A 26,215-nucleotide genomic window follows, 5' to 3' on the forward strand; every position below is an offset into this window, starting at 1 on the left:
AGCTTACATTAATGACATGTCCAGGTGTCTGAAATCCTCTGAGTCGATCATGTTTGCTGATGAACTTGATTCTTCATGGGGAAAACCTTGAAGATCTATTCACAGTTGCAAACCAAGAACTAACCAACATTCATAGCTGGATGTTGATTAATAAATTATCTCTGAATGCTAACTAAATTTGTAATATTCCATTCAAGCAAGCATAAAAGTGTGAGTTGTTCAAAAAAACTACTGCTCAATGGCAATGAAATTGAAAGAGTGAAAGAAATAAAATTTCTAGGAATTATCTTTGATGAAAATCTGTCATGGAAATCACAAATAATGCATGTTATTGGTAAAACAAAAAAAACCTAGCAGTTTCTGCCAAAGTATCCCAATGTGTTGATCAATCAGCTCTACTAGCAATGTTTCAATCATTACTACTTAGCCATATTCGATATTGTTGTTCAGATTCAGATATTTATTTCCGTCATGCAAGAAATATTGTACAAATAAACAGTAAAAATAAATCGAGAGAAGAAATAACAGACGTACAATAATTCGACTGCAATAGACGAGGAGTCGCGAATAAACTATAAAGTTAACGTGTCAGCGACACCTAAATAGCTGTAAACAGCAGCAGATGAAGTCAAATAAACAGGATTTAAACATATATATTTTTTGAATGAACACAATTTGGAAAATGTAAGTCGAATTGGGGAAGTCAGTTAGGAGAAAATAGTTCAATCGAAGATAATCATGAGAAACGAGAGAAAAACAAGAGCGCGTCAGGAGGGGAAAAAATGCTCAAATCGTCAGCGTCATGCTCGGGTCGGCACCGTCACAGCTGTCGGGCTTCTGATTGACATGACGCTGCCTTGCGGAGATAAATTACGGGGAATTCCCAGCAAACCACAATAAGGGAATTAGTTTTGGAGGTATAAATACATAATGAAGTTTGGGCAACAGAATCACAATACGAGAGGTTAAGTACACGGCGAAGAGATTTGGGGCAACGTAGCTTGTGGAAGAATAGTGAAAATATTCAATAACACTGGAAATGAATGATATGAACAAATAAGAAAAACATCACATTCAGCAAAATTGACATCAAATACAGGATTGATGACCAGTGAATTAGACTACTGGATGTTATAAGCATTGAGGTAGTGATTTTTTAATTCTTTTTTAAATGTATTATAGTTCTTAGAGCGTATGGTAACTGGAAGCATATTCCAAAGTTTTATACCAATGAACTTAATGTAATTTTGTGTGCGGCTAGATGAATAGCGAGTCATATAATATGAGCTATTGGCAGAAGACCGAGTTGCATGAGAGTGAATGACGCTTTGCTTAACAAAATAGCCGGAGAATGCAGCCGGCAGTTTTTTATTATGATGTTGGTGCATAATTTTCAGCACTTCAGTTTTATAAATATCTGCATTTTTAAGTATTTTCATCTTATAATAGTAGGATTCTAAATTGCACCGTGGTCCGGCGTGTGTAAGAGCACGGATTGCCCTGTTTTGCATGACTTCAATACGATGCAGTAACATTTTGCTTGCTGAACCCCAGGCCGCAATGCCATATTGGATATGGGACTGGAACAGAGCATAATAAACCATACGTAAAGTTGACACTGAGGTGTATGATCGAAGTTTATACAACATTCCTACCGCCTTAGATAATTTAACGGTAATGTTGGATATGTGAATATCCCAGTTCAATTTATTGTCAATATCGATACCAAGATATTTATACGATTCCACATTTTCCAGAATAGTCCCCCCAATTTGGATTTTTAAACCATCAATGCGTTTTGGTTTTTTAGGAGTTATCAACATAGTTTTTGATTTATCCACATTTAATGTTAGTTTGTTAAGTTCCATCCAATGAGCAACCTTTTGTATTTCAGTATTCACTCTGGATTGAAGCACTACATGAGACTTATCACTATCGAGAAGGTTCGTATCGTCAGCGAATAATTTGGAAAATAGAGTGGAGCTACGTGCAAGATCATTAATATAAATTAAGAACAGAGCCGGACCCAAGGACGAACCCTGGGGAACCCCATGGGTCACAGGTAAGACAGAGGAGCAATATGTACCTATTTGAACATATTGAGTTCTACTTGTCAAATAACTAGTAAGGAGTTGATTTGCTACCCCCCTAATACCGTAATGCCACAACTTATACATTAAAATTTTGTGGTTGACAGTATCAAAAGCTTTTTTAAGGTCGAGAAATGTTGCACTGACATAACCTTTCCTCTCTAATTTATCATATATATGAGAAATAGTATCTAAGATGGCATGTGACGTGGAGTGATTGCTTTGAAAACCGAACTGTGATTTATTTATAACATCGTGCTTTGTAAAGAAGTCCATTAGCCTCCTGTAAATTAGACGTTCAAAAACCTTATCAACAGCAGATAATATGGATATAGGTCTGTAATTTGAAATTTGTTTTGTATTACCAGATTTGAAGATTGGAATTACTCTGGCAATTTTCAGTGAAGATGGAAATATCCCCAATCGAAGTGAATTATTAAAAAACTCAGTTATACAAGGTGCTATGTTGTCTGCCACATACTTAAGGAAACGACTGGGAATGTTGTCAGCGCCAACCGCTTTACCCTCATTGAGGCATACTATTTCCATGGTCAGTTCATTCACTGTTGCAGGACTTAAGAATATGGATTGATTTACACGCTTGCTTAGAAATATTTTAAAGCCATCCATATCATTGGAGAATTTAGTACCAAGGTTGGACCCAACAGTGGAAAGAAAACGTGTCAAATCACTAAATATACTTAAGGTTGAAGATATGATGAAATTTGAAATATTATCTGTAGCTTACGACTTCCATAATAATGCGCTGCCCAATTGCTTTAATGACATACTTGTCAAAAATACCTCCAACCGTGGAAGTAGTTCTGATTTATTCGTACCTTTCATGAGTAAATCCGTGAGTCAGCATTCCTTGTCTTTTACTGGACCCAAACTTTGGAATTCTCTTCCCTTAAATTTGAAGACGTTAAAGTCCAAAAAATATTTTCAAAAACAAGTCAAGTCTCATTTGGTTTCCAAATATTAAAAATTACTACTGGTGGTATTTGATGACAAAAACTTGGGACACTCCACACTTGCACATTATTGTTTTAATGAAAATGCTAAACAGGTATAATAATATTGTTATATCTTGCATGACTCGGCCAGAACTAGTCCAGCACCAAAGAAATGGTATTGTGACATGCATGAGTATATATATTTTTTTAAATATATAGGTAGCTGACATACCCGGATGATATTTTCTTTAAATAACTGCACACATTCTATCACTTCACGCTCGTGTTTTTATCTTTTTCTAGCTGTGATGTCCTTATCATACACGCTTGGTCTTATGTTTGAGTGGGTTGTAGATAGTATAATATAGTTTCTGCAAGGTTACTAATTGTTGCAACTAGGCGAGTAGTAGAGCTATGTTGGATTCTCCCCTTCAGGTTTTAATTTGCTGTGGGTCATTGAAATTGGATGTGGTTTTTATATCATTTATGTATGCATGCATTTTATGTTAAGGCATGGTATTGGTGTTTGAGTTGACTTGTTGGCCAAGGTATAGATAGTAAAATTTTGTGTGATTTTTGCATGATGTGATAAATTTTTCTCTGTCCCAGGCAGAATGTCATCATAGATCATCTATCCATCGCTATATAATGACAATACATCCCATTATATTAAAACAATTATTTTTTGCCTGTAATAAATAGTTCAGAGCGTTCCCCTTCACCCAATCATTGAAACATCTACTTGCAGTTTAATTTTTTGTTTTTCAGGTTACTTCAAAGTGATTAAATGAAGTAAAACACATAAGGAAAAAATCAAAAAAAGACTCCGATATCCTGTGAAATACCAACCTTATTCCTACATCTTTGCCTGAAATCAGTACCCAAGAATGGATAACTTCAGTTACACCCTTTGTAACCAATTTATTTCCATATCCTACTTTACCTAATTATAGTAATTTTACTGTTACCGGTAACTTTAATTACTTATTACAATCTGAACCCCCAGCGGTTCACGAGAAGATTTCCAGAGGTACTTAAATGGCAGATGAGTTTTTATTTGTTGCTATTTTTCAAGGTCCTTTACTATCAGAGGAAAATGCGTGGATTTTCCCTGATCTTGCGTTGCTGTAACTCAACAATGTGAAATCCACAGCTTTGCAGTTAAACTGGCAAATCTCAGAAGACAACGTGTTGTTTTCTCCTCAAATTGAGAAACTTATTTGCAATAAACAGTGTCAGCCGTTACACTAATGTTCTGTATAAATAAAACAAATACTTTTGTTTTATCTCAGTTCTAACAGTGGTTCCCAACCTTTCTGTCAGACCGGTAAAATTAAATAAAATGTATTCGCGGATCGGCAAAAAATTGAAATGAGGGGAATAGAAAATAATAACATATATTTGCGAAATGTAATGCAATGTCGGGCACTCACTGGAGTGGAGTGAATGAGTGGATCAAACTCTGTCCAGAATTGGACCTATTGTCATTATGCTTGTTGAAAAATGTCAAAATGCTTTGTTGGTCAACTGATCTCATAATAATCCCTCTGCATTTAATCAACGCCTCAAACAAAAGGAATTTGCATTAAGATGACAAAGTCGTCGGTGACTTGGAACCAGTTTCACAGCCCTGCTGTGAATCACATGGAAAAGATCTCTGCGGCCCATGTTTTTGTTGCGCGTCTTGTTACCACCTGTAGGATTGCAACAAGCTCATAGTTTAGTGATGTCAAGACGAAGCCCTGGAGTATTATACTGTCCATGACTGTTTTCTGGGTTGAACATAGAAATATTCATAACCTTTTACTTGGATGTTCATATTATGCAGAAAAGGCATGCAGAACAGAAAAAACACGTGCGTCGATCTTTGGGTTTCTGAATATTGCGAGATTTGACGGACGCTCTCGCGATGTATCGGAACCGAAAAAGCGAAAATTGTGAAAACTCGGCGCCAAGACGTCGTAAGGCCATTAAAACCGCAAACAGCAATATGTCGGCGAAAGAGAAATTGCGGAATAAACCAATGCAAAATCGTTATTTCGGGTTCGGTGAAGCGATTGGGGACGGCAGAAAAACAAAATGATTTCTCGCAGACCGACAAAAAAGCTTCTGGTGCCCGTCCGCGGACCAGCGGTTGAGATCCACTGCTTCAAAACACAGTTTAAAAATTGTTAAATTGTTAGTCAATATATCACAATATTGTTTGGTGTCTGATTACTGGGGGTTCGTGTTGAATATTTCATGACTCCGGGAGTACTTAACAGGAAAAAGGTTGAGAACCCCTGGATTAGAAAATCGATCAATTTGGCAGTGGCAACAATTACAAAAATATCAATATGGTGTGGCAAATAATTTTTTTCTTTTCTAGTATTTATTTATTTTTTTCGTTTACTGTATAGTATACCCTAAATTTATCGCGTTTTATTCTTACTTAAATAACTTCTCAGTGGTTGTGTGTATGTGTGGCTGGTGGGTGAATGTGAGCGTGTGTGAAATAACTTAATAATTTTAGGTGAGTAAACACGTAGCACTTCCTCTTGGCAAAACCTTCCATCTTATATTTAATACGTTATAAACCTTATCTAAGGTTTTGTTTGCTCCCTGATTTTATAATCAGTTTTTATTTATTTGTTTTTATCTGTCAAATGTATTGGTATGCTGATTATGGAGTCGAAATAAACTTATACTTATATATTTATACTTGTACAGTCGCCTGGTCGCTCAGAAACTTCTTTTGCTCAGAAAGGTATTCAAGCATTGCTGTAAACCAGGGACAGGGACAATGCATGTTATGTAAAATCTATGTGTAAACATTGGCTCGTTTTCGCGGTTTTGCGTGTTATTTGTCAGTTTTCAGTAGTGTTTCCAAAAATCAATTGTTAATCAAATAATTTATCTCATTATGTCCTCCGATAAGCTTCAGTTTAGTTCTAGTATTCAAAAATTAGTCACGAAAAACCTGCGATAGACTAGGCTAAAATCAGCTAACATACCAGTACCTGTAAGCAACACGTGTTTAAATATTATAATAAAAATGACGGTTTCATAGTAAAACAGTTTGTAAGCGTCCACTCTGCAAAAAGCTCTCAAAACAAGTACGGTAATAAAAAATTTTCTATGGTAAAAGATGGGGGAAATTTTTCAGGGGTCAGGGAAACGTCCCTAAATGACCATTTACTCAAACTAGCCTACTTCAGCAGCTGCGTCTAAAAATTACTGACAACAAATTATCATGATATTTGAATTAAAAATTCGAAAATGTAACCCAAAACTTCAAAATAAGTGGTCGTTCAAAAGAATTTCTGATAATCTGCTACAAGTGAATGTTAAATTATGGTTGTGAGGTCAACACCCAACTTATTTCTTATTAACTTTTGTGACAGAAATGAAAGAAAAGTTCGTTTCCACATTGATGGGTGACGGCTGACGGTGGTAATGGTGAGCAAAATTATGCCCACTCCTTCAGAAATAAAAGTATACTCACTACATAGCAAGGGGACGATAACTGGAATACCGAAGATACACCGAGACCGAGGCATTTCAGTTCGGGACAATATGTGCAAAATGAACACAGTGAGACACTATTTTGTCGACGGGGAAGAGTTGTCACTTTGGGTGCCAATTGTGAGTCAGTTAGGCCTATATAGAGGACTTGCACAGGTCACGTGACTTTGTTTACTGGACGGCAAAAAAACAAAAACATCCATTTCGCTCCTGTCAGTTGCAGTTCGGATTATACGTTTCCGGTTTGTTTGGCTGTTGAAAATGGTTATTTCGTATTGTTCCATTAGCTGTACGTATAGTATAGACAACGAAATGGATCTTCAGTTATATTGCACTGTTTTCAAAAGATCCGGAACGTCGCCGGCGGTCGTGCGAACCACCCTCAGTGGGAGGAGAGCTGCAATCCTCTCGCACATAACTATCCCCGCATGGGATTGAAACCTGATTGGAGATGCGGTGGCGAGGGTATTCCTAGATGGCGAACTCAATTGAAATCTGGTTATTTTTTGCATGAGCACTGGCGTTAAACTTTAGTTATCTATTCAACTTTTCACACTTACTAATAGATAACCTGCTAACTAGGGAAACAATACCTTATGGCAATTGATGATTAATTCCTTACACAAGTCAAGTCTGCAACTAGGCCTACCAATAACAGTAGTTTGTCATCTGCTTTCTATTGAAATGAGGGAGCTTATGAATATTTAAAGAAATTGATAGCGGCACATTATCATTCACCATCAACGAAGTGCTGTCCGCAAACAGTGAAACACAAGCGAGATGACTTCTGGACTTGACACCAAGCAGTCCTGCCAATAGTGATATCCACATTGCGCGACGTTCCGGATCTTTTGAAAACAGTGGAATATAACTGAAGATCTATTTCGTACTTGTACTATACGTACAGCCAACGGAACAATACGAAATAACCATTTTTAACAGCCAAACAAAACGGAAACTTATAATCCGACTTGCAACTGACAGGAGCCAAATGGACGTTTTTGTTTTTTTGCCGTCCAGTAAACAAAGTCACGTGACCCGTGCAAGTCCTCTATATATTTAAATTTGAATTTTTCCAATTTGGCCCAACAGGTTTTGTACAGCAGTAAGAGCGCCACCCGATTCAATGGTTTGTACAAGCGAATTTACATTCTCGGATCAAATACAGATGAGCACGGTAGAGAATTCCAACTTTCATTGACGAATTTTGAACCACAGACGATTTATTTTATGTGTTCTGAAGCAATTTTGGCCTCTCAAATATTTGCCTTTGAAATTACTAAAATGTTATTTCTCCTGTACTGAGTAAAATAATATTTTCCAATATTTATTCTACAGTTATGTAAACCTCACGCGATGTTAATAATCAGGCAATTCTCTCCAACATTCCTATGCCTCACAAGGTATAAACCTGCGCTCCTACACAGTGACGTTCACATCGGCTCGTTCAAGGTTTGCAATAAGCATGTACTTCCGCAAGGCTTGTAATATACACCTGAAACTCAGCTCGCGCACAACCTTTATCGAAAATCCACGTCCAAACGTTGATCGGAAGTATAAGCTTCCGATACAAGCATTTATAGCACCGTAACGTATCATAACTATTGCTTTTTATTATTATTTTACCAGTCGAAAGCTGATGACTGAACGTGGTCGCTGGGAAGTTGTACCATCGTGACGGTTTGACAAGAAATGTGTATCAACAAAGCTGTATGCGAGACTATAGGTTTATATTTGACATATTGTTCTAATTACTGGCAATGCTAGATTTTCAGCCCTCGGGCAATTTGCAGACTTGTATCACAAAATTTCTGCTGTTGTGATCATTAGAGACTAGATATCTTGCTGTGGTTCTGCAATAATAATCATTTCAGTTAGGAATTGTATAGAGAACATTTATGAGTTTGTGGAGAGTATAATAAACCAACAATGAACCAAAAACTGTTTGGGATTATTGGACAAATCCTGTTTTTATCGTGCTTAGGTGAGTGCTAGGCGTAAAGACTTCCATTACACTCGAATTGTCGTGGACAACTTTTGAGTTCACTACTAATTTGGTTAGCGAGTCGTAACAACCGGATCTTTAGGCAGTTTAAGAAGTTTTGTAAAATCTCCACAGATAAAATTCCAAAACCGTTTTTCAATTTTTTTGCATTATTGTGAAATATTTATTTCTTCAGGCAAGTGTGAAGTCCAATCAGGAGCGACACTGCGATGCTGGAAGGATAGTATCTACATTGAGTTTTCTGAGAGGTATAGAGTATACCGTATTGACTGGCCAATTTTTAAAGGAAGCCTGCGAGGTCTTACTTTAGGCGAATTGTCATGGAAATATTGAATTGATAGCCCATTTAACTTGGTTCAGTAGTACTGGATGACTTCTTATTGCTGACATGGCTAATGAAAAAGTGTTTTTAATATGATCAAACTAAGCCATGTCAGAAAATTAAAAACAGAAACAACTGGCCCGTATGCAATCAACAATAGTAATGTTTAAAAAAAAAATTCAACTTTGCGTAAAGAGTATGGCTTTTTATTATGTTTTAGAAAAAAGAGTAATGTCATAACTATCAGGAAAATAACTATCTATGAAAGAACTGTTAATTGTTGTGTTTTTTGTGTGTATTTGGTTTACGCAGGAATGAATAAATGGCTTACATATCATTTATCCTTCAATAATAGTATTTTCGATACCCGATAGCTTATATAAAATCTAACGGCAGCATATTACTTTCGAGCAGGATAACTGCTTGTCTGATTTTGGTCAGACGAAACGTTACAGAAATATATTTGTGTTAGTGTGCAGCAAGACTCTTGAATTGCATATTCTAATATATATGTTTTCTAAACATTAGGTTTCTATCGGATCAGAGAATAGAAGTCACCGATGCGAAGCAACTTCATTTCAGCGGAGTTTCTGAATGTTTCTCCAACGCAGAATCAGGAGGGGGATATTCAATGACGTTGTTTCCGCCCTTCAAAAATTGTGGAACGAAAGTAAAGGTGAATTACGTCGATGATGTGTCATTTCACACTATTTGAATTCAGCCAAATGCTACACCGGAGTGGTCCAAGGTTGAGAAGTTGAAGGGCCGCAAAAACATTCGAGGAGATCTCGCGGACCACTGTCGGAGAAAACCCAAAAGAGATAAAAATATCGCGAGTTTACTTACTTTAACCATAGTAAAGAATGAGAGTTTACCGTTCTAATCACCCTATTATTATGTTGCATGAGTGGCTTTTTTAAAGAAGAAAATTTAGCCTTCAGTTATTTTATAATTGCTTCCCGAGAAATACCGTGGTATTTTCCGTATCCATTCTCGTGTTTGGCTTTGTGATGTCGCTTCAATTTATATTCTCTCGTGACAGATATTACTTTAAAGCACACCAGACACTGTGGTCTACAGTTGTGGTGGGCAAGGAAATACGTTTCTCCTCTGTCACCTTTTTTTTCAAGACTCATTTTATGACGAATTGCTATTTTTTACTAATTTAATAACTTGCGGCGTGAGCAGGCATAGTGTTATCGTCAAAAAACAACCAAGTCCGTCTAAGTTGGGATTTCGAGACATATAGCTAAAAAGAACTTGAATCAAGCGTCCCAAGTCAGCTCTGCGTTTCGTCACTGCTGTCACATGGCCAACGCTTGAAAATATGGAGTGTTTTTTACTAAAATATAAGCACAAAACGTCTCAAAATATAAGAGGTTGCTTGACGCGAGCTTAAGGTGCGAAGTTAAGATGAAAGCGCGACTCATTTCATCGGCTGGGCCCTGTTAAGACAATTCATTCTCCTTGTACCGATCACAGGACGTCATTTCAGTAATGGAACCGTCTTGACGTTTATAGATACAACATTAAACTTTTGTGATTTAAATAAACATCATTCCCGACATCGGGAATCCCAACTTCAGTTGGAATAGATGAAAAACTCAAAAATGTATTGCCAATAAATACAAATATCTGCCAATGGCGTATTATACGCTAAATTGTTGTGCGTGCCAGGGTTTGGATCACCCTGTGCTGAACTAATATTTCAAAATCTGTCTCTCAACTATTCTATTATTGTAGGTATCATCTGACAAATACGCCTACACAAACGAGGTTGTATTTGAGAAAGAGACTTCTACCACTCGGATCTTCAAATTCCAATGCGATTACGACAGAAAATATATTGTCAGTTCCGACCTATCTTTGACACCCGTGCTTGAGTAAGTTACTTGTTTTCAATTTTGGTTTTCATTGATTCAAGACATGATAAAGTCGTGTTCAACTACCATCTATCTATGTAACATTTTTTCGTCCCTCTAATCTAGGACAGTATATTATGGGGGGATTGTGTCCGGTTAAAATATACTTCGGAATCCTACCCTGCGCCCAACCACCAAAACAGAATTAGTACAGACGTATCATAGCGACTTAATTGATTACTTCTTTGATTTCAGAACTTTGAATTTTGTCACGGCAAGAGGTGAATTTGGCGTGGGGATGGGATTATATCAGAGAAGCGATTTCAATTCAAAAAGCATGTTCAGTGCAAGACCTACGATTCTAGTCGGTACGTGGTAGTAGAACGTATATATATATATTCAATGCAAGCAGCTCCCTTTAAGCTTTTGTACCCGTGTTCATCGCCATTCCAACGACGTCAATATTGTTAAATCTAATAGAAAATATGTTGAAAATATAAAAAAAGGTTGCTAATCAATTTATAGTTGACTTTGACATTTGCAAATTATGATGATGAATAATTAATTATAGGAACTCCAGTCTACGTGTCTGTGGATGTGACTGATACATTTGGAATGAAAGAGATTGTATCGACAATAGAAACCTGTTATGCAACAGACGATAAAAATCATGCAATACAGAAGTTGTATCACCATCTAATCGTAAATAGGTATGCTGTTGGTTTTAAGCAAAGATAATTGTATTATCTATACTCATTCGTTTCATTTCGTTTACCGATAGGTGTTCGAGTCCAAACGATGACACTGTACAAATAATTTCAAATGGTAATAGCATGAAAGCTCGATTCCGTTTTGCGATGTTTCAGTGGAAAAGCAATGTTGAGTGAGTTCATACGTGGTAATTTTTTGCAATATTTTGTGGCAATACGTTTTAATTGATATTTGCTTACTGCATACCAGATATTTCTACCTCCACTGTGAAATTAAAGTTTGCAACCAAACGGAAGAAAGATGCTCGGGAGTCGGGGTATGTAACACTTTGTATGCACTTAACAATTACGAGGGTTTGTTTATACATCAGAATATTAGAAACGCGTATAACGTATAAATATGTTATTTATACGTCCTATTTTGGGACACCGTGGAGAATAGTAATGTGCGAGATGATTGCTGGACCCATCATTATCGTAGGGTGGTCTACGTAATCGCTGATCGGTCAAGTCATTTTCCGCACCATCAAGTCCAAGCATTTCAAACGAATAACTTTTAATATTGCTATAGCCGACTTGAACCAAACAGGCTAAAGGCCGTGATTCGTCATGCGATTAGGCCACAATTTTTCTTTTGGATAAATTTGAACTTCATATCCTATATATATATATATATATTTAGCCTGTATGCAACGGAGTTTCGGATGCAGTAGATGCCACGTCTAGACGACGACGAGATCTTGGCACTAATGAAGATAAGATAAGCGGGAATAAGGGCATAATTACATACGGACCTGTTGCTATCAAGGACAAGGGTGTTGAAGAAGACTTCGGGACTGGAACTTACGAAATGGTTTATGAGGAAATTGAAAAAGATCAGAGTGAGTTGATTTAAATTAATGTCAAAGTGGAAAGTAATAAACCACAGTTTTTAGTCATTATGGCCACGCTTTGGTAATAGGGCGGAATTCTCCAGTAGTCAGTACTAACTAGACTCTAACTGATACGCATACACAGTGGCGTAGCAAGACTCTCGTGGGCCCCCCCGCAAAAATATTTTGTGAAAATGACCCTAAAAACTCTCGGACATAAGCTAAAACAACGCTTTTTTTATTTCGTCAAAAAGCATAACATGTCGCTATAAAAAGGCAATGGTAACCTAAAATTTGCCGTTTATCTTGGTTACTTTAATTTTTTCACATGTTCTTCCTCTTCTGCCCCTTTTCTGCGTTTCTGTGCGCCACTGAGAGGTTTTGCTTTCGACATCATTCTGACAGCCTTCGTAATTTTGTCGGTGCGATCAAACCACAAGACGCCGAAAATCGACGACTCCTTGGCATTGTTACGTAACAAAACGATTTGAGCAGACCTAACATCAACGATACAAGATGTGCATTACTTGTTTTGCACTGCAGCTTTTGGTTTGCGGCTTAAATTTCTAAATTCTAACCGCTTGGGCCCCTTTGCGCTGTGGGCCCTCCCGCGACCGCGGGGGTTGCGGGGATGGATGCTACGCCACTGCGCATACATTTCTTACATACGCAATTCGGGATCATTTGAGCTTCTAATCGGCAGAACTTTACATAACATAAGTATATTTCTATTAGAGTTTCTACAAATCTACATCTTCACATCAATAGCAGCAGTCATACTTGTCGTTGTAATCATTGTGCTTATTATCGTCCTCGTGCGAAAAAGAAGAGCGATAAACAAGCAAAGGCTTGAAAGTGAAAATAGAAGCAATGGCTCAATTTGAAGAATATCGGTTAATTATATGATTTATATGCATCTAATAAACATTTATGTACTGGAGAATCGTTGCCTCCTTTTTTGTCTACCAGGGCGCATTAACAAAGAGCCAAGAGATTTATAGTTTTAAAAATATTTCGATTGCCGTCATAGGTACAGCATTCCCTCTTTATTTTTACCTAAACCGGTGGTTCTCAAACGTTTTGGGCCGCGCCGCCTTTTTGGAATTTGTAAAGTCTCGCGTCCCACTTCAAAAATAACTAGCTAACAAATAACAGATAAAAAGTATGTTCTACTCCAAAACATGTTGAAAATGGTGACCGTACATTTGAACCGATGTGTATATCCGCGGGTTCAATCTATATGCGGGTGCTTAAATCCATGGGTTAGGGTTAGTATGGGTTCAAATATCCGTGAAACAAAAAAATTTCCGTGAAGAGCGGAAAATAGAGCTTGTCTTACAAGGACAGGAAGGAATTCAGAACTCTTTTCAATATGACGGAAACAGTTACCCACTCATAAAATTAGATACCCTACCGGGCCGAAATTAACGATATAGAACAACGGAACAGCTTTTGGAACATGGCAAATAAAGTAATAACTGACTTCCCAGCGCCATCAGAAAAATACCTGTCATCTTGCGCGTCAGGCGCTCACTTGAATACCGTCCACTATTCGAAGTATGTAAACACACAACAAACAAATTTCATACATTGCACAAGGCATATATTTTCCTAGAAAATCTACAAAACGACTAATTGAAGACAACATCAATTAATATAAAAATACATGGTAAATAATAATTTGAAAAGAAAAAACATTATATAAGAATTATATGAAGTATTCTGTGGAACGCATAAATCTTTAGCTCACAAAAAAACAGTTGTACTAATATAGATTGAAAGGATGTCATATGCACCAGTTTAGCAAACTCTAAAATTATATATACATGATAGGTGCAAATATACAATTCAATAAAACAGTGCTACTATTGTGTTGAAGAACGTGGCATGTAGAAGGTAAATTCAATATTCAATACTTCATGTTTATATTTGTTATTAGACAGATTACTAACTTTTTTTTGCTAAATACATAGTTATATCTGGAATATAATTGAGGTTAGTAATACAAATTACCTGATAGATTTCAGAGTTTTTTAAATGTGATAAAACTGATATCTCAACTTTTCAAGTAATCGAATTATATTGCCATTGTGATTTTCGCAAGTAAACTGATGGTGGTGAGTAATAATAAATGTATCATTATAAATAACTTGACTACTCAATTTTTAACTATAATAATTCTTGAACTACAACTTTTTATGCTTTACTATCAAATGCAATATACATTTACACAAATACATATTTCATTAGCAAAATCACTTATATTAAACTTTATCGAAAATTCATTGAAACTGTTCATTACAAATGCTAAAACTAAATAAAATAATACGCGGGCATTCTTAAATATCTACAACTAATACCACTGCTGCAAATGATATATATCATATAATGGAATTCGGCGAAGAGAAAGAATACAAAACCTAATTGCAAAGATTCATATAATATTTCTGGAAATATTTTTTGAAACATTCGATTATGAAACTGGATTTTGACAACACTGTCTTTCCGGACGCCTAAAATTTGAGACAATAATGGAATTCGGCGAAGAGAAAGAATACAATAACTAAATGAAATAATTTACAAAATATTATCGAAAATACTTTCGGAAATGTTCAATTATGCAAGAGGATTTTGACAAAACCATCTATTCTGATTCCGGGCGCTTAAAATTTGAGACAAAAACTTAATTTATACTCCCCAACAATTTCTCATCATGTTTGAAAAATCGTTATCACTCGTTATAACAATGCTCAGCCCTTCGTAATATTCTTCAAATTCAACATATGACACCCTGCCAGGATCTACTGAATATCCTTGATTGAACGAATCGATGAAACGAATTTCCATTTCTTCCTGTGTCAGTTGCCCTGAACATTATTCTATTTGTTAATCTGGATGAACTTAATATTTCAATCACTAAAACACTCATTGGAATAAAACAATAATTAAAAATTATTATCAGTCATTATTGCCAACTTTTCTTATAAATAATGATGTTCGTAAATCGTAAAATATATGATACACAAAATTATTTTCTACTTATGAAATCGCCATAAGTCTAATTTAACAACCAGATATCTACCAATACTACTTTTAAATAACATTGCAACAATTTGGTTTTTATACTTGGTTAGCTTACAACTAAATTGGTAATTTTCCATTCAGATACACAAATTTTGTTTATTAAAACTGATAAAGCAGGTGGATTTATCACTTGTAACTGTTATCCAATATAAAATTCAAATCTTGATTTTGTGCAATTACACATTAAAAGTTCACCTGATGCTACGAGAGGATGTTTCCTAGCACTGTACATTTTTTTCATATCAAGTAGACTTGCACTTCCAGTCTTATGTGGATCGAGTTTCTTAAATACTTTTCTAACAATTTGTTTTCGAAATTCTCCCATTTCACCTAAGTATAAATAAAATCACTACACGGTTTATCTGCAAAAACTTCGCCAAGAACTACTACAAGAATAGATTATCGTTTTGTAATATAGATACAGATATTAATCAAATACCAGAAGTCAGGCCATCTAAAGGAAAAACTAAGATATGATTTGATAACAGTACGTTTTGTCTGTCAAAAAATGAAAACAAAAAAACATCTTTTCTAAAAAGTGTGAATCTTTTTTACTTCAATGTTTGCTGATTTTGATAAAAATGGGCGGTAATTTTCCACGGATTGTTTGATTTTAAGCATATGTTTGATAAATTTTTTGATAGGTCATCAAAGAAATCTAAATTATTCTGTTCAATAGAAAATTATGATTAAAAATGGAATCTTGAAGCAGTATGTTATATTAAAACAATAATTATACCTATGAAAGCTCTCATGAATTCACCGTAATCGATTGCACCATCATTATTCTCATCCACAACTCTCCATACAGAATCAAAATTCTAAAAAAAAATTATTGTAATTTGTTACATTCTCGTTATTGATGAAATTGATAAATCCATTAATATTTATACCTCTTGAGGTATTGCAATACCAAACTGCTCGAGAGCATCTGCGAGTTCTGATTTACTAAGCAAACCATCTCCTGATTTATCCATTGTACGGAATAACTGACCAAGTCCCATCAGCACACTGACACTTCTAGAACGTAGCTTTTCTCGAACGAAGCCTTTAAAATAATGTATTGTAGATCATAGGTGCTCAATGTGCTCCATACAAAGACCCAGGGCTTCATGAGAAAAACCAAAGGGCTCCATTACTTATAAAATACTGACTCGGCTAATTATGTAACAAAGTAGAAATGTGGCTACAAGGCAAGTTCAAATGGAAAATGCCATATTTCAATTTGCCACATTTCGACACTACATCCAAGTCATTAAATAAAGTAATTTTTTTTTTCACACAGAAACATTAATCGTAGCAATGCGTTTTTATTTTTATAAATGAATAGTGGGGCTCCGTAAATAATAGTCAACCTCTTAGCGAGCTTCATAACACCAAAAGTTTGAGAACCCCTGGAGTAGATGACGAGAAAGAAAAAGGGTTAAGAAGTGAATACGATTGCCATCGATGGCCTATTATAGTTGTGTGTATGACCCATATAAGCCATCAGGACATAGAAATAAGTTCATATCATATGGTTCTTACTAGTTGTCGGTAATATTTTGAATACACTTGATAAATTAAGATTACATATAATGAAAGTAGAAACATTTAGAAAAGTGTTCATTATACTTTGAATTTTTCTCATAACTTCACGATCCTGTCTTTCCCGACGAGCGTCAGTATCAAGATCTCTATCATCAGTTGACATATTCCAACCACAATCACCCCCAGAATTTGAATCATCAATTCCTGATATTCTTATTGTTACAAATTTACTGAAAGCAAGTATTTAGCAATTGTAATTTAGAGATTTAAGAACTCAAAAAATGAAGGTGAAAGATGAAAACTTAATTTTTGAAATTGGAATTATTTCAGAACAAGTTACCAAAGTTTTGTAATTTCAATATAGAATAAGTTTAATGATAAGTCTCCTAAGTTAAGTTTGCCCAAAGAAGCAGATAGAAGAGTTATTTATCAATACACCATCATTCATAATTTAGACAACTTTTTGAACTGTTTACCAAAAAAAATCATCACACACCTTAACTCAGTTCAATCTATCACTAAATTTTCACTCTATACAGGGTGTCTCAAAAAAAAGTATACACTTTAAATTTTGATTTGCTTTTCAGGTACTCATCTCCAGAAAACATAGTATGGATAAGTAGTTAAATTTAGGTTTTGTTTGCATTATTCATCAACCAATCAATAACAAGGAGATTAAACCAAGAAATGAGGTGCAAAAATGCTGTTTGACAAAAAACATATAAATCAGTGAAAAAACTGAGTGCCACTTTAACAGAGAATTTGGAATTAATTCGACTACTACACGACTAACAACTTATGAAATTCTTCGTAAATTTAAGGAAACTGGATCTGTAGTTAATGCACAAAGATCAGGAAGACCAAGAAGCGGACGCTCTGAAGAAAACATGCAGAGCCGAATTAATTCCAAATCCTTTGTCAAAAAGGCGCTGAGTTTGCCTCACTGATTTATATGCTCTTTGTTAAACAGCAATTTTGCACCTCTTCTTGGTTTAATCTTCATGTCATTGATTGGTTGATGAAAAATGCAAACAATACCTACGTAAATTTTACTACTTATCCATACTATGTTTTTCGAAGAAATGAACTATCTATGATGAGTACCTGAAAAGCAAATTCAAAATTAAAAGTGTATACTTTATTTTGAGACGAGCTGTAGTTGGGCATAAGTTTTGAATTTTCCTCATTACTGGTGGGTATTTTGTTCACACATCTGAGCTGCCAACTTTTTGTTGGCCATGTATGAATATAAGTCAGCAACAAGTTCAATACCAAAAGCAACACAAAAGGGTTGTTTAAGGACTTATATACAAAGTCTATCCTGCTTTAATTAAAATTAGAAAATGCAAACCAAATACTACTTCAATGCAATACGCCAGAAAACCAAAGTTTTATTTCATCAGAATTTATAATAGACAGTCAGCTTACCTTTTCATTAATGTTTCTGGAAGGTGCGATAGACTGCTTGTTGTAAAGGCAAGATTCTTTCCCAACTCAATATCATGGGAACTCACATCTTTTCCTTTCCTTCTACCATTCTGATGTTTATATTTTCCTCGGGATATAAAAGGAAGTGCTTTGAAATTGCTGTAATTCAACAAAAAATTTCACTTAAATTTTATATTGTTAAAAATTACTCAGAAAAGTTCTATGAGGTCAGTCAAAGCATTCAGAAAGTGATTCATGAAATTGACTAAAGATACAATTGCAAACCATGGCCTTGCTAATTAGGAAAGTGTTAATTGGGGTTGTACAATTGAAGTAAGGATACGCATGCAAAATGGTTCACATCCTTCGATTCATACAAAAAACCAAGACTCTGCGTTGGTAAAAATTGGTTTGATTGTCGACCTCATATTTCATACTGCTACTCACGGTAAAAAAATTTGGATTAATAAAACGCGATAGCCCGATAGGATTGGTTGAATATGCCAGTAAGGCTCACAACTAAATCGCTACTTAACTAGTTTTACAAAACAGTATTTATATAACCTATAACATACTTTTTTCCAAAATTTCTGTATTCATAAACAGTGACTGTATTATCGTGATGAAAGAAAAATCCAAACAATTCTCTCAAGGCATCTCTTCCATTCTGGGTGAGAATTCTTGCTGAAAACGTAACTCTGGATTTCAAACTTGTTTCCGTTACAGCTCCTACTGTACTTATCCTAAGACAAAAAAACAGTTCTGATAAAGAGACGATAATTCCAACAAATAGCAATATCGTAATACCAGGCTATTCACAATATTACTGCAATTATTTTTTTAACATGATGTAACCATTGAATTTTACGAGGCAATTTCATATTTACACTCCCAACTAGGATCTTCACAAGCAGTAATTGATATGTAAGAGGTATTAGTATTATTGGAACTGAAGAATCGTAATATTCCCAATATTTCAATTTGAATTCACATTCAAATTTTTAATATAATATTCAAAAGATAGAAGTATTTACAATTTGAAACATAATGTAGAACAAAACTAATGATAGTTATACAGGACAGGAGAAAAAATGGTCTGTTACCATAAATCTAACACAATCTCGTCACACAGCATATTTTGAAAAAGGAACAAATTAGTGGGGCCATTTGAATTCTATTGTACTATCAAAAAGGAAAATGTTTAGGAAGTGTACTGCCAATCAAATGTTTGAAACGCCTGAGCGCAGAGAGAGAGTAAATCTGTTGAAATGTTACGAAATCAAACAGAGGCTGGTGCAATAGACCACATTAAATCACATACTTAGTATCGTGAAGCCTTCTTGATCGATTTCTAACAGGTTGCATTGGCATTCCTGGTTGTTGTCGAAGTGGATCAGCAGGATTAGATCTTGCAGGATCTTTATCCTGGTCAGGATCACTTATAACATGTCTTGATAATAAATCAACTAGGACTTGTTCCATGACTCGTTGTTTTTGTTTGTTTGTAAGATCATCTTCCTGAAATATATCATGCATTGTATTGTAATATGTAAGAAAACATTTTGCATGCAAAAAGCGCAATAAACTTTAATCCATATCGTCTTACCGCAGCATATTTTCTTGCACTGTGTATATCAGTATAAGATTGTCCAGTATAATCAGCTTGCATATGTGCTAAGTCATCTATTGTAGGCGTATCGTCAACCTGCAAACAATATTGAAATGAAGAAATACAACAGCTTTTACAAGATGACCAGCAATCAATTCATATATTATTCCATTCCATTTTGAGGTTTATGAAGTCAACGTGAGTATAATAAAAGCTAAATAGGTATTGAATATGTCATATAAAGCTTACCTTGGGAGTTGGAGGATGATCTTGAAGCTCTTTGTCCAGATACCAATATGCTGATTGACCTTTTCCTGAAAATAAGTAGAAATATACTACATGCACATGAATCTTTATACATTACAAGTAAAGAAATACATTTGTGTTACCGTGCAGCAAGTCTCTTGGATTAAATTTAGTATTTGATGGTGTAATTTATGAAGTAAAAGCCAAAAAAATCAAGAAATGTTGTAGAACTACTTCACTTGTTATGTGGAATTGCGTAAATTCAAAGGCGGTCATCTAACAAATAAACTGAAAATTTCATATAACAAAACAAAAATTTCGTACAGATTGTGAGAACAATCATTGTAATTGTTGACAGCAATATTTTAGCCAGGGAATTGAAATGTTTCTCAATCAGTGTCAACCTGCTATCACGCTCGGTAATCAATCATCATATTCATGACAAATTCAAATTTAAGTTTTGTACTTTTAATTTTGATATGAAACGTGGTGAATAAAATAATGAATGAAGTTCTGTCTAAAGGAGCAGATAAAAATAAGCGGTACATCCATCAATTGACCATCATTTAGAACTATTCGTGAGATGTTTCACATTACTAGTTCAAAGTAAGAGGCAATCAATCAATACATGTATTGATAGGTGTCAAAAATAACAATTTGTTTATTAATTATATTACAAATTTAAGTCATTGATTGAATGCGTGCAATCTGTGCATGCATGTCAATTAGCAATACCTAGAAATTAAAAATAAAAGGATCATTAACTACTGAGCATTTAACATTCCATTTCCACAAAATGTGATTCCCGGTGGGTCAATGGGGGTCAGGGACTCAGGGTAACAACTTACGACACTTATTTATTTTTGATCAAATTTGAAAGAACCACCATCACCGAAATGAGAGCCAAGATTCGATCTTTTGTGCGAGAATATGCAAGCACATCGGTCACATTAATAAAGGTATTGTCAACAATATTATTATTTTTTAAATTTTTTCTGTATTATTAAAAGTTACTTTATATTTATTTTAGTTTCTGACGGCCGTGTCAATGGGGTAGTGATGAAAAAAGTTTGAAAAACACTGGTCTATATAATCATGGGATTTTTGCACATTATTTGGTCACAAAACCATGGGTATCAGTCATGAGAAAATCCTACCGTCCTACTTGAAACTGGATAGGAGTTTCATAATTATCTTGAGAAGTATAAAGCAGCTTATTCATATGACGGACTGTGGCCGGTTACCAGTTCATGATGAATATGGGAATAGTTAATTAACGAGTTGTTTCAGATGGTGAAGGAAGCAGTATCCAACCAGTGGTTATGTGAACCACCCTAGAATGGCAGGGAGTCCAGCGATCCTCCCACACATAATCAGCCTCCGTGGGATTCAAACCTACGACCCCACTGAGGTTTATTGATTTCAGCAAAAACAGGTGTAATGGTGACTCACAGGTTCAAAAACACATAGGCCTATGTGAGTGTAACGGTAAACAAAAAACCAATACTAACCTTTGGGTTTGATATGATCATTTCTTTTTTCCACATGCTTGATCTGTTCAAATCTAGACTGTTCCTACCATTAAAAAACATTTGATTGAAAATAAACTGATAGACACAATATTTTACTTCTATTAAAAAATATACTAGAAACCAATGAGTATTTAGCAAAAATAGAACAACGACATAGGCTGGTCATGGTACTGTGCCAATGTTCAATATGAAAAAATAAAATAACATCAGGTCAGTGCAAAAAGGATTACAAATGTCAGAAATGTTAAAATATTCCAGCACACTTGAGAGATCTCACAAGATTACTAAATGAAACGATCGACCTGTGGTCAAATTTACTCTTGATTGTTAAGCAATAAGCAGATTTCATGTACGAGAAGACAGCAAACCGACACAAAAATTTAACTTCTTACCAACTCAAATCTGTTAGACCCAATTTCAATAATATACCTTTTGTCTTTCAGCATTTTTATCATACTTGTCATATTTCTGTTTGCTGTCGGCATTATGGTCTTTGCTTTTAGCTCTGAATTCTTCTACTGCTGGTTGCTGATTCTTCAAATTCATTCTCTCTTCATTTATATTTATATTCTATAAAAAACAAAATAAGTTTCAAACAAAATAAATCGAGAAATATTTACGGTAATAGGCATTGTTTCATCTTGTAATAAACAACATGAACCCAGGACATTTGTAAATCAAGAGGTAGTCAATATCAAGACTATCTTTGATAGATCCATTGCTAGTGTTACACGCGGCTTGCATTCTGGGCTTTACATAGTTTGAAAAAAAAATGTGCCAATAAATATGTCTTAAAACTTAATACTAAAAAACTAATAAATATTACCGAAACTATGCCGAATATGCTTGATATTTCTGCACTTTCTCCCCCAAATCATTAAAAAATTTCTCTCTGGAAAGGAATTTCTCCCTGGCTTGGAAACGCCGACTACGATAGATGACTTTGCTGAGACTTTCTTGAGACAGTGAATCAATGTTATGATAAAGAAAACCTAATTTATATAAGTCAGGAAATTGTCACCCACCTTTTGAGGCTGTTTCATTTCCTGTCCCTTGTGCCTCATATGTGTACAAGGCCGATGGACAGTCCCACCAAATTGTAAGTCTTGTTTTGAAACATGGTAAGGAGTTGATAGTCCTGTCCCCCAGCTTACGGTAGATCTAGAATCAGGTGTATGCAGTCGTTGATTTGTTTTGACTGGATTCTTCACTTGGTTATTTGATTCTGGTATATCTGTTCCAAGATGACCAAGGTTTAAAGCAGGAACACTGAAATAAAAATAATTTTTTCAGAAGCACACTCCACTACTTATATCCCTAATATTCATTAATAGGAATTATACTACTACTACAGAGTTATATTATGAGCTCTTATGCAAAAAATATATCTGAAATATTAATAACAATTTTTCATACAATAAAATTTGTACCGAAACGACAATTAATATAAAAAAAATAATTTTAGCGATAGCTCTCTGTGCAACACTATCTATTGTAATGCAGAAGTCAAAGTTCGAAAAAAGTTTTTCGTTCAACAACAATAACATGAACAAAAAATCATGTACAATAACGTACCTTTCAGGTCTATCATGAGATCTGTATGCCGCCATAACTAACTTAACATTTTAAACACCTATGAGTGATGAACATGAAATAAAGTTTAACAACATGATTCGCACCATTTCAAGAATAAAACCACGAAAGATATCAGTTATAATTATCAAAATAAGTGACAAATATGTTTATTTACATGCATCACTAAACCAATTTTACTGAGAGCACAAAATTTAAAAGTTGTACAATAAAGAGAGCATAACAAGCAGAAAATGAAAATCCCTAAGAACAATCTACCAGAGCCATATAACAGTGAAGTTCTGTTGCAGATTAACAAATCTGGCATAAATCAACTTTATACTATAGCAATAGATATCTTCGCTGTATATTCTGACTGAATTGTCTACTGAATTTGAATATAATTTACTGATTAATCCAGAATCATATTTGCGAGAGAAAATTGCTAAAACATAAATCACAGTATTTGTGATCATAAAAAAATTGTCTATCCCAAAACATTTTCGTAAAACCAAAATTTTTTAAAGCTAATTATTTTTAAATCAATATTTGTTTATTGTTTCAGATTGTTTTACTGTCAAGATGCACCGATGAGCTGTTGCTATCCATTCTTTAGATCAAGAATATCTCACATTGCAGGAGTTTATGTCCTTTAATTCATTGATAATATAGTTCCAAGTTCATTCCATCATGTATCTCATAATCACCTAATGTAATGTGATCTTTGAAAATAGTATACCACTTCTTCAAGACAATTTTATCCGATCTTGTACCAGTTTGAGCTGCGATTAATTTCTTTAGATCACCAACTGTATCATCAGAATTGCATTTTACTCGAACCTTTTTCCCCAGTCGATCATTACATGTTATTTCAATCATAATTTCAGTTTTTAGAATAACCTTTTATCTGCAACCTGAAAATTATTAACAACAATAAATAATTACAAAATATTTATATGATTTGTTCAAAACTTACAGACAATCAACGATTATAGGCTAACTGTAAAAGATCATATCAACATTTATTACTTTGATTTATTCAGCTCCCGTAGTTGGAACAGAAGTACTATTTTTATAAACATGTGAATACAGCCAAAACTGATTTGTTCGAAAAGCAATTTTTACAAAATAATGTAAACCACCAATAACGAAAAAACAAAAAAATATGCAAAAAAAAACATAAAAACCTTTTGAATCTTTTTAAGATCAATAAATATTTTTGTCATCTCACGAGTTCTATGTTTTATTGATAATATTTGCTAAGCCAATTAAACAAGATATAGGTGATACTAGTAGCAGTCTTTCACTTATTATGCAAAATTATCTTAGGTTAATATGCCATAGATTATGGCAAACCATTATAGAAATTATTGAAAAGTGCTGACAACCAATTTGAGAGTCAGAGCACCACAATAGGTTTTTTATAGCTTTTCTTATTCTCAGGACAAAAGTGCAATTTTATTGTATCCAAATCACTCTCTAATAATCAGCAATATAAATCACAGTATTACAAGTCAAAGATCCGAATATCAATTAGTATAAGAAATCTGCAAAATATATTCGATTCAGATAATTGTGTTAACAATTCCATTTAGTTCAATAGTCAAGAATGAAAAAAAATTACATAGATGATAAATAATCTACATTTTAAAATTTTTTAACAGTGGAAATATAAATTCAGGTATTGAGGCTAGTTATGTTCCGAGAGTTTCAAGTCAAAAATGGTCAAATGTCAAAATTTTCATTCGAAACTATTTCAAAACAATGGGTGCAATTTAAGCCAGAATTCAATCTTAATTTGATACAATGTTCAATAATCATCCTTTTGGCTCAAGGCCCTCGGTATGGAATAAATATATACTTATTATGATATCTCCACTGGTCACAAAGATGGAATAATATTATATGTACATATCAAATTGAGGTCATATGATTCACATGAAATTTTATAAGCTTTTCCACAATTTTCTGTTCAATATTAACTTTTGCATGAGTTTCCTCTTCTGATAACCGAATGACAATATTTTCTAATTCTGTTAGTATTTTGACAGTGTTATAACGATCATGCAATGTATTTGCTACAACAGCTTCATGGCGATATTTTATGAGAGCCGATTTCGCTTTATGATCCAGTATTTCTGGATCAGTCTCCAGTTTAAAAGTAACAACATAAGCATCTGGAGCCCAGGATTCAACCAATTTTCCAAGCATCTTCGGGACGGGGCTCAATTTCAGATTAATCAACTTATCTGAAGATTGTATTTTGTGAACTTGAGTATCACTATTAGAAACGAAAAAATCTGACACAGCAGCAGCAAGATAAATCATTGCTCTTTTTTCGATGGGCTTTAATGCATTACAAATTGCATGTGTATAATGCATATATTCTGAAAGGCTTGTATATTTAATTGTAAGTATATTATTTTTCAGCAATTCATAATGTTTCAGGGAGTCTTTCAAATCTTTAGGGAAATTTTCTGCTATATTGACACAATCATTAGCAATTGTGAATATATCCATCAATCTTTTACTTTTTTCATCTAAATAATCGACAAATTTTCTTTCGAAAGGAAAGGAAGATCCATTTCTGTGAAGATATATAACATTGTAATCTGCAAGCAAAAAATTTTCCGCTGAAATTGCTCCTCTGCGTCCAGTACTAAAATTCTCTATACACCGCACTGTATTTTGCTCCAATGGAACCGATGTGCCTCCAGCAGTAATCAAAACTAAGTTTCGGTTTTCAGACAAAGTTTTTTGAACAAATTCAATGCTTTTAAAAACAACATCTTCCAAGTTTCCAGGAGTTGAAAATTGTTGAAGATTATCTTGAACAGTTAAAGTTGCCATATACCATATATATGCTGCAATACCAGAATACAGATTATGAGCA

The 26,215-nt window shown here is 34.5% G+C and overlaps 3 protein-coding genes and 1 long non-coding RNA gene across 4 annotated transcripts; 2 read left to right on the plus strand and 2 right to left on the minus strand.

Moving 5' to 3' along the window:
• The first annotated feature begins 938 nt into the window (after nt 1–938).
• Nucleotides 939–2,755, plus strand: LOC120330718 (uncharacterized). The gene is made up of 3 exons (XR_005567874.2): nt 939–1,145; nt 1,895–2,062; nt 2,459–2,755. It is a non-coding gene; the product is annotated as an uncharacterized LOC120330718 (long non-coding RNA).
• A 5,620-nt stretch (nt 2,756–8,375) lies between these two features.
• Nucleotides 8,376–13,264, plus strand: LOC120330710 (uromodulin-like). The gene is made up of 10 exons (XM_039397604.2): nt 8,376–8,534; nt 8,731–8,803; nt 9,406–9,553; nt 10,621–10,760; nt 10,995–11,107; nt 11,311–11,449; nt 11,521–11,622; nt 11,700–11,766; nt 12,132–12,330; nt 13,057–13,264. The coding sequence occupies exons 1-10, from the start codon at nt 8,480–8,482 to the stop codon at nt 13,203–13,205; spliced, it is 1,185 nt and encodes a 394-aa protein (XP_039253538.2). The 5' UTR covers nt 8,376–8,479; the 3' UTR covers nt 13,206–13,264.
• A 636-nt stretch (nt 13,265–13,900) lies between these two features.
• On the minus strand, nt 13,901–23,983 carry LOC120330707 (calcyphosin-2-like). The gene is made up of 14 exons (XM_039397598.2): nt 23,326–23,983; nt 22,776–23,019; nt 22,180–22,320; nt 21,730–21,793; nt 20,222–20,286; nt 19,970–20,068; nt 19,685–19,881; nt 18,939–19,106; nt 18,364–18,522; nt 17,020–17,165; nt 16,299–16,453; nt 16,145–16,226; nt 15,601–15,735; nt 13,901–15,188 (listed from the first exon to the last, which is right to left on the minus strand). Exons 1-14 carry the CDS (start codon nt 23,358–23,360, stop codon nt 15,010–15,012), a joined length of 1,869 nt encoding a protein of 622 aa, XP_039253532.2. The 5' UTR covers nt 23,361–23,983; the 3' UTR covers nt 13,901–15,009.
• A 253-nt stretch (nt 23,984–24,236) lies between these two features.
• Nucleotides 24,237–26,215, minus strand: LOC120330713 (phosphopantothenate--cysteine ligase-like). Its single transcript, XM_039397607.2, has one exon. It carries the CDS (start codon nt 26,170–26,172, stop codon nt 25,237–25,239), a length of 936 nt encoding a protein of 311 aa, XP_039253541.1. The 5' UTR covers nt 26,173–26,215; the 3' UTR covers nt 24,237–25,236.

This window comes from Styela clava, chromosome 6 (assembly GCF_964204865.1).
Source record: "Styela clava chromosome 6, kaStyClav1.hap1.2, whole genome shotgun sequence".
NCBI lineage: Eukaryota > Metazoa > Chordata > Ascidiacea > Stolidobranchia > Styelidae > Styela > Styela clava.

Bases quoted from the DNA above. Each gene is read 5' to 3' on its own strand.
- LOC120330707 (XM_039397598.2), bottom strand. From the start codon at position 23,360: ATGGCGGCATACAGATCTCATGATAGACCTGAAAG. The intron at 20,287-21,729 runs GTTAGTATTGGT...ACTTATTTTCAG, and splicing joins TGATCATATCAAACCCAAAG to GAAAAGGTCAATCAGCATAT. The intron at 20,069-20,221 runs GTAAGCTTTATA...TATTGTTTGCAG, and splicing joins ATCATCCTCCAACTCCCAAG to GTTGACGATACGCCTACAAT.
- LOC120330713 (XM_039397607.2), bottom strand. From the start codon at position 26,172: ATGGCAACTTTAACTGTTCAAGATAATCTTCAACAATTTTCAACTCCT.
- LOC120330710 (XM_039397604.2), top strand. From the start codon at position 8,480: ATGAACCAAAAACTGTTTGGGATTATTGGACAAATCCTGTTTTTATCG. The intron at 9,554-10,620 runs GTGAATTACGTC...CTATTATTGTAG, and splicing joins ATTGTGGAACGAAAGTAAAG to GTATCATCTGACAAATACGC. The intron at 11,450-11,520 runs GTATGCTGTTGG...GTTTACCGATAG, and splicing joins CACCATCTAATCGTAAATAG to GTGTTCGAGTCCAAACGATG.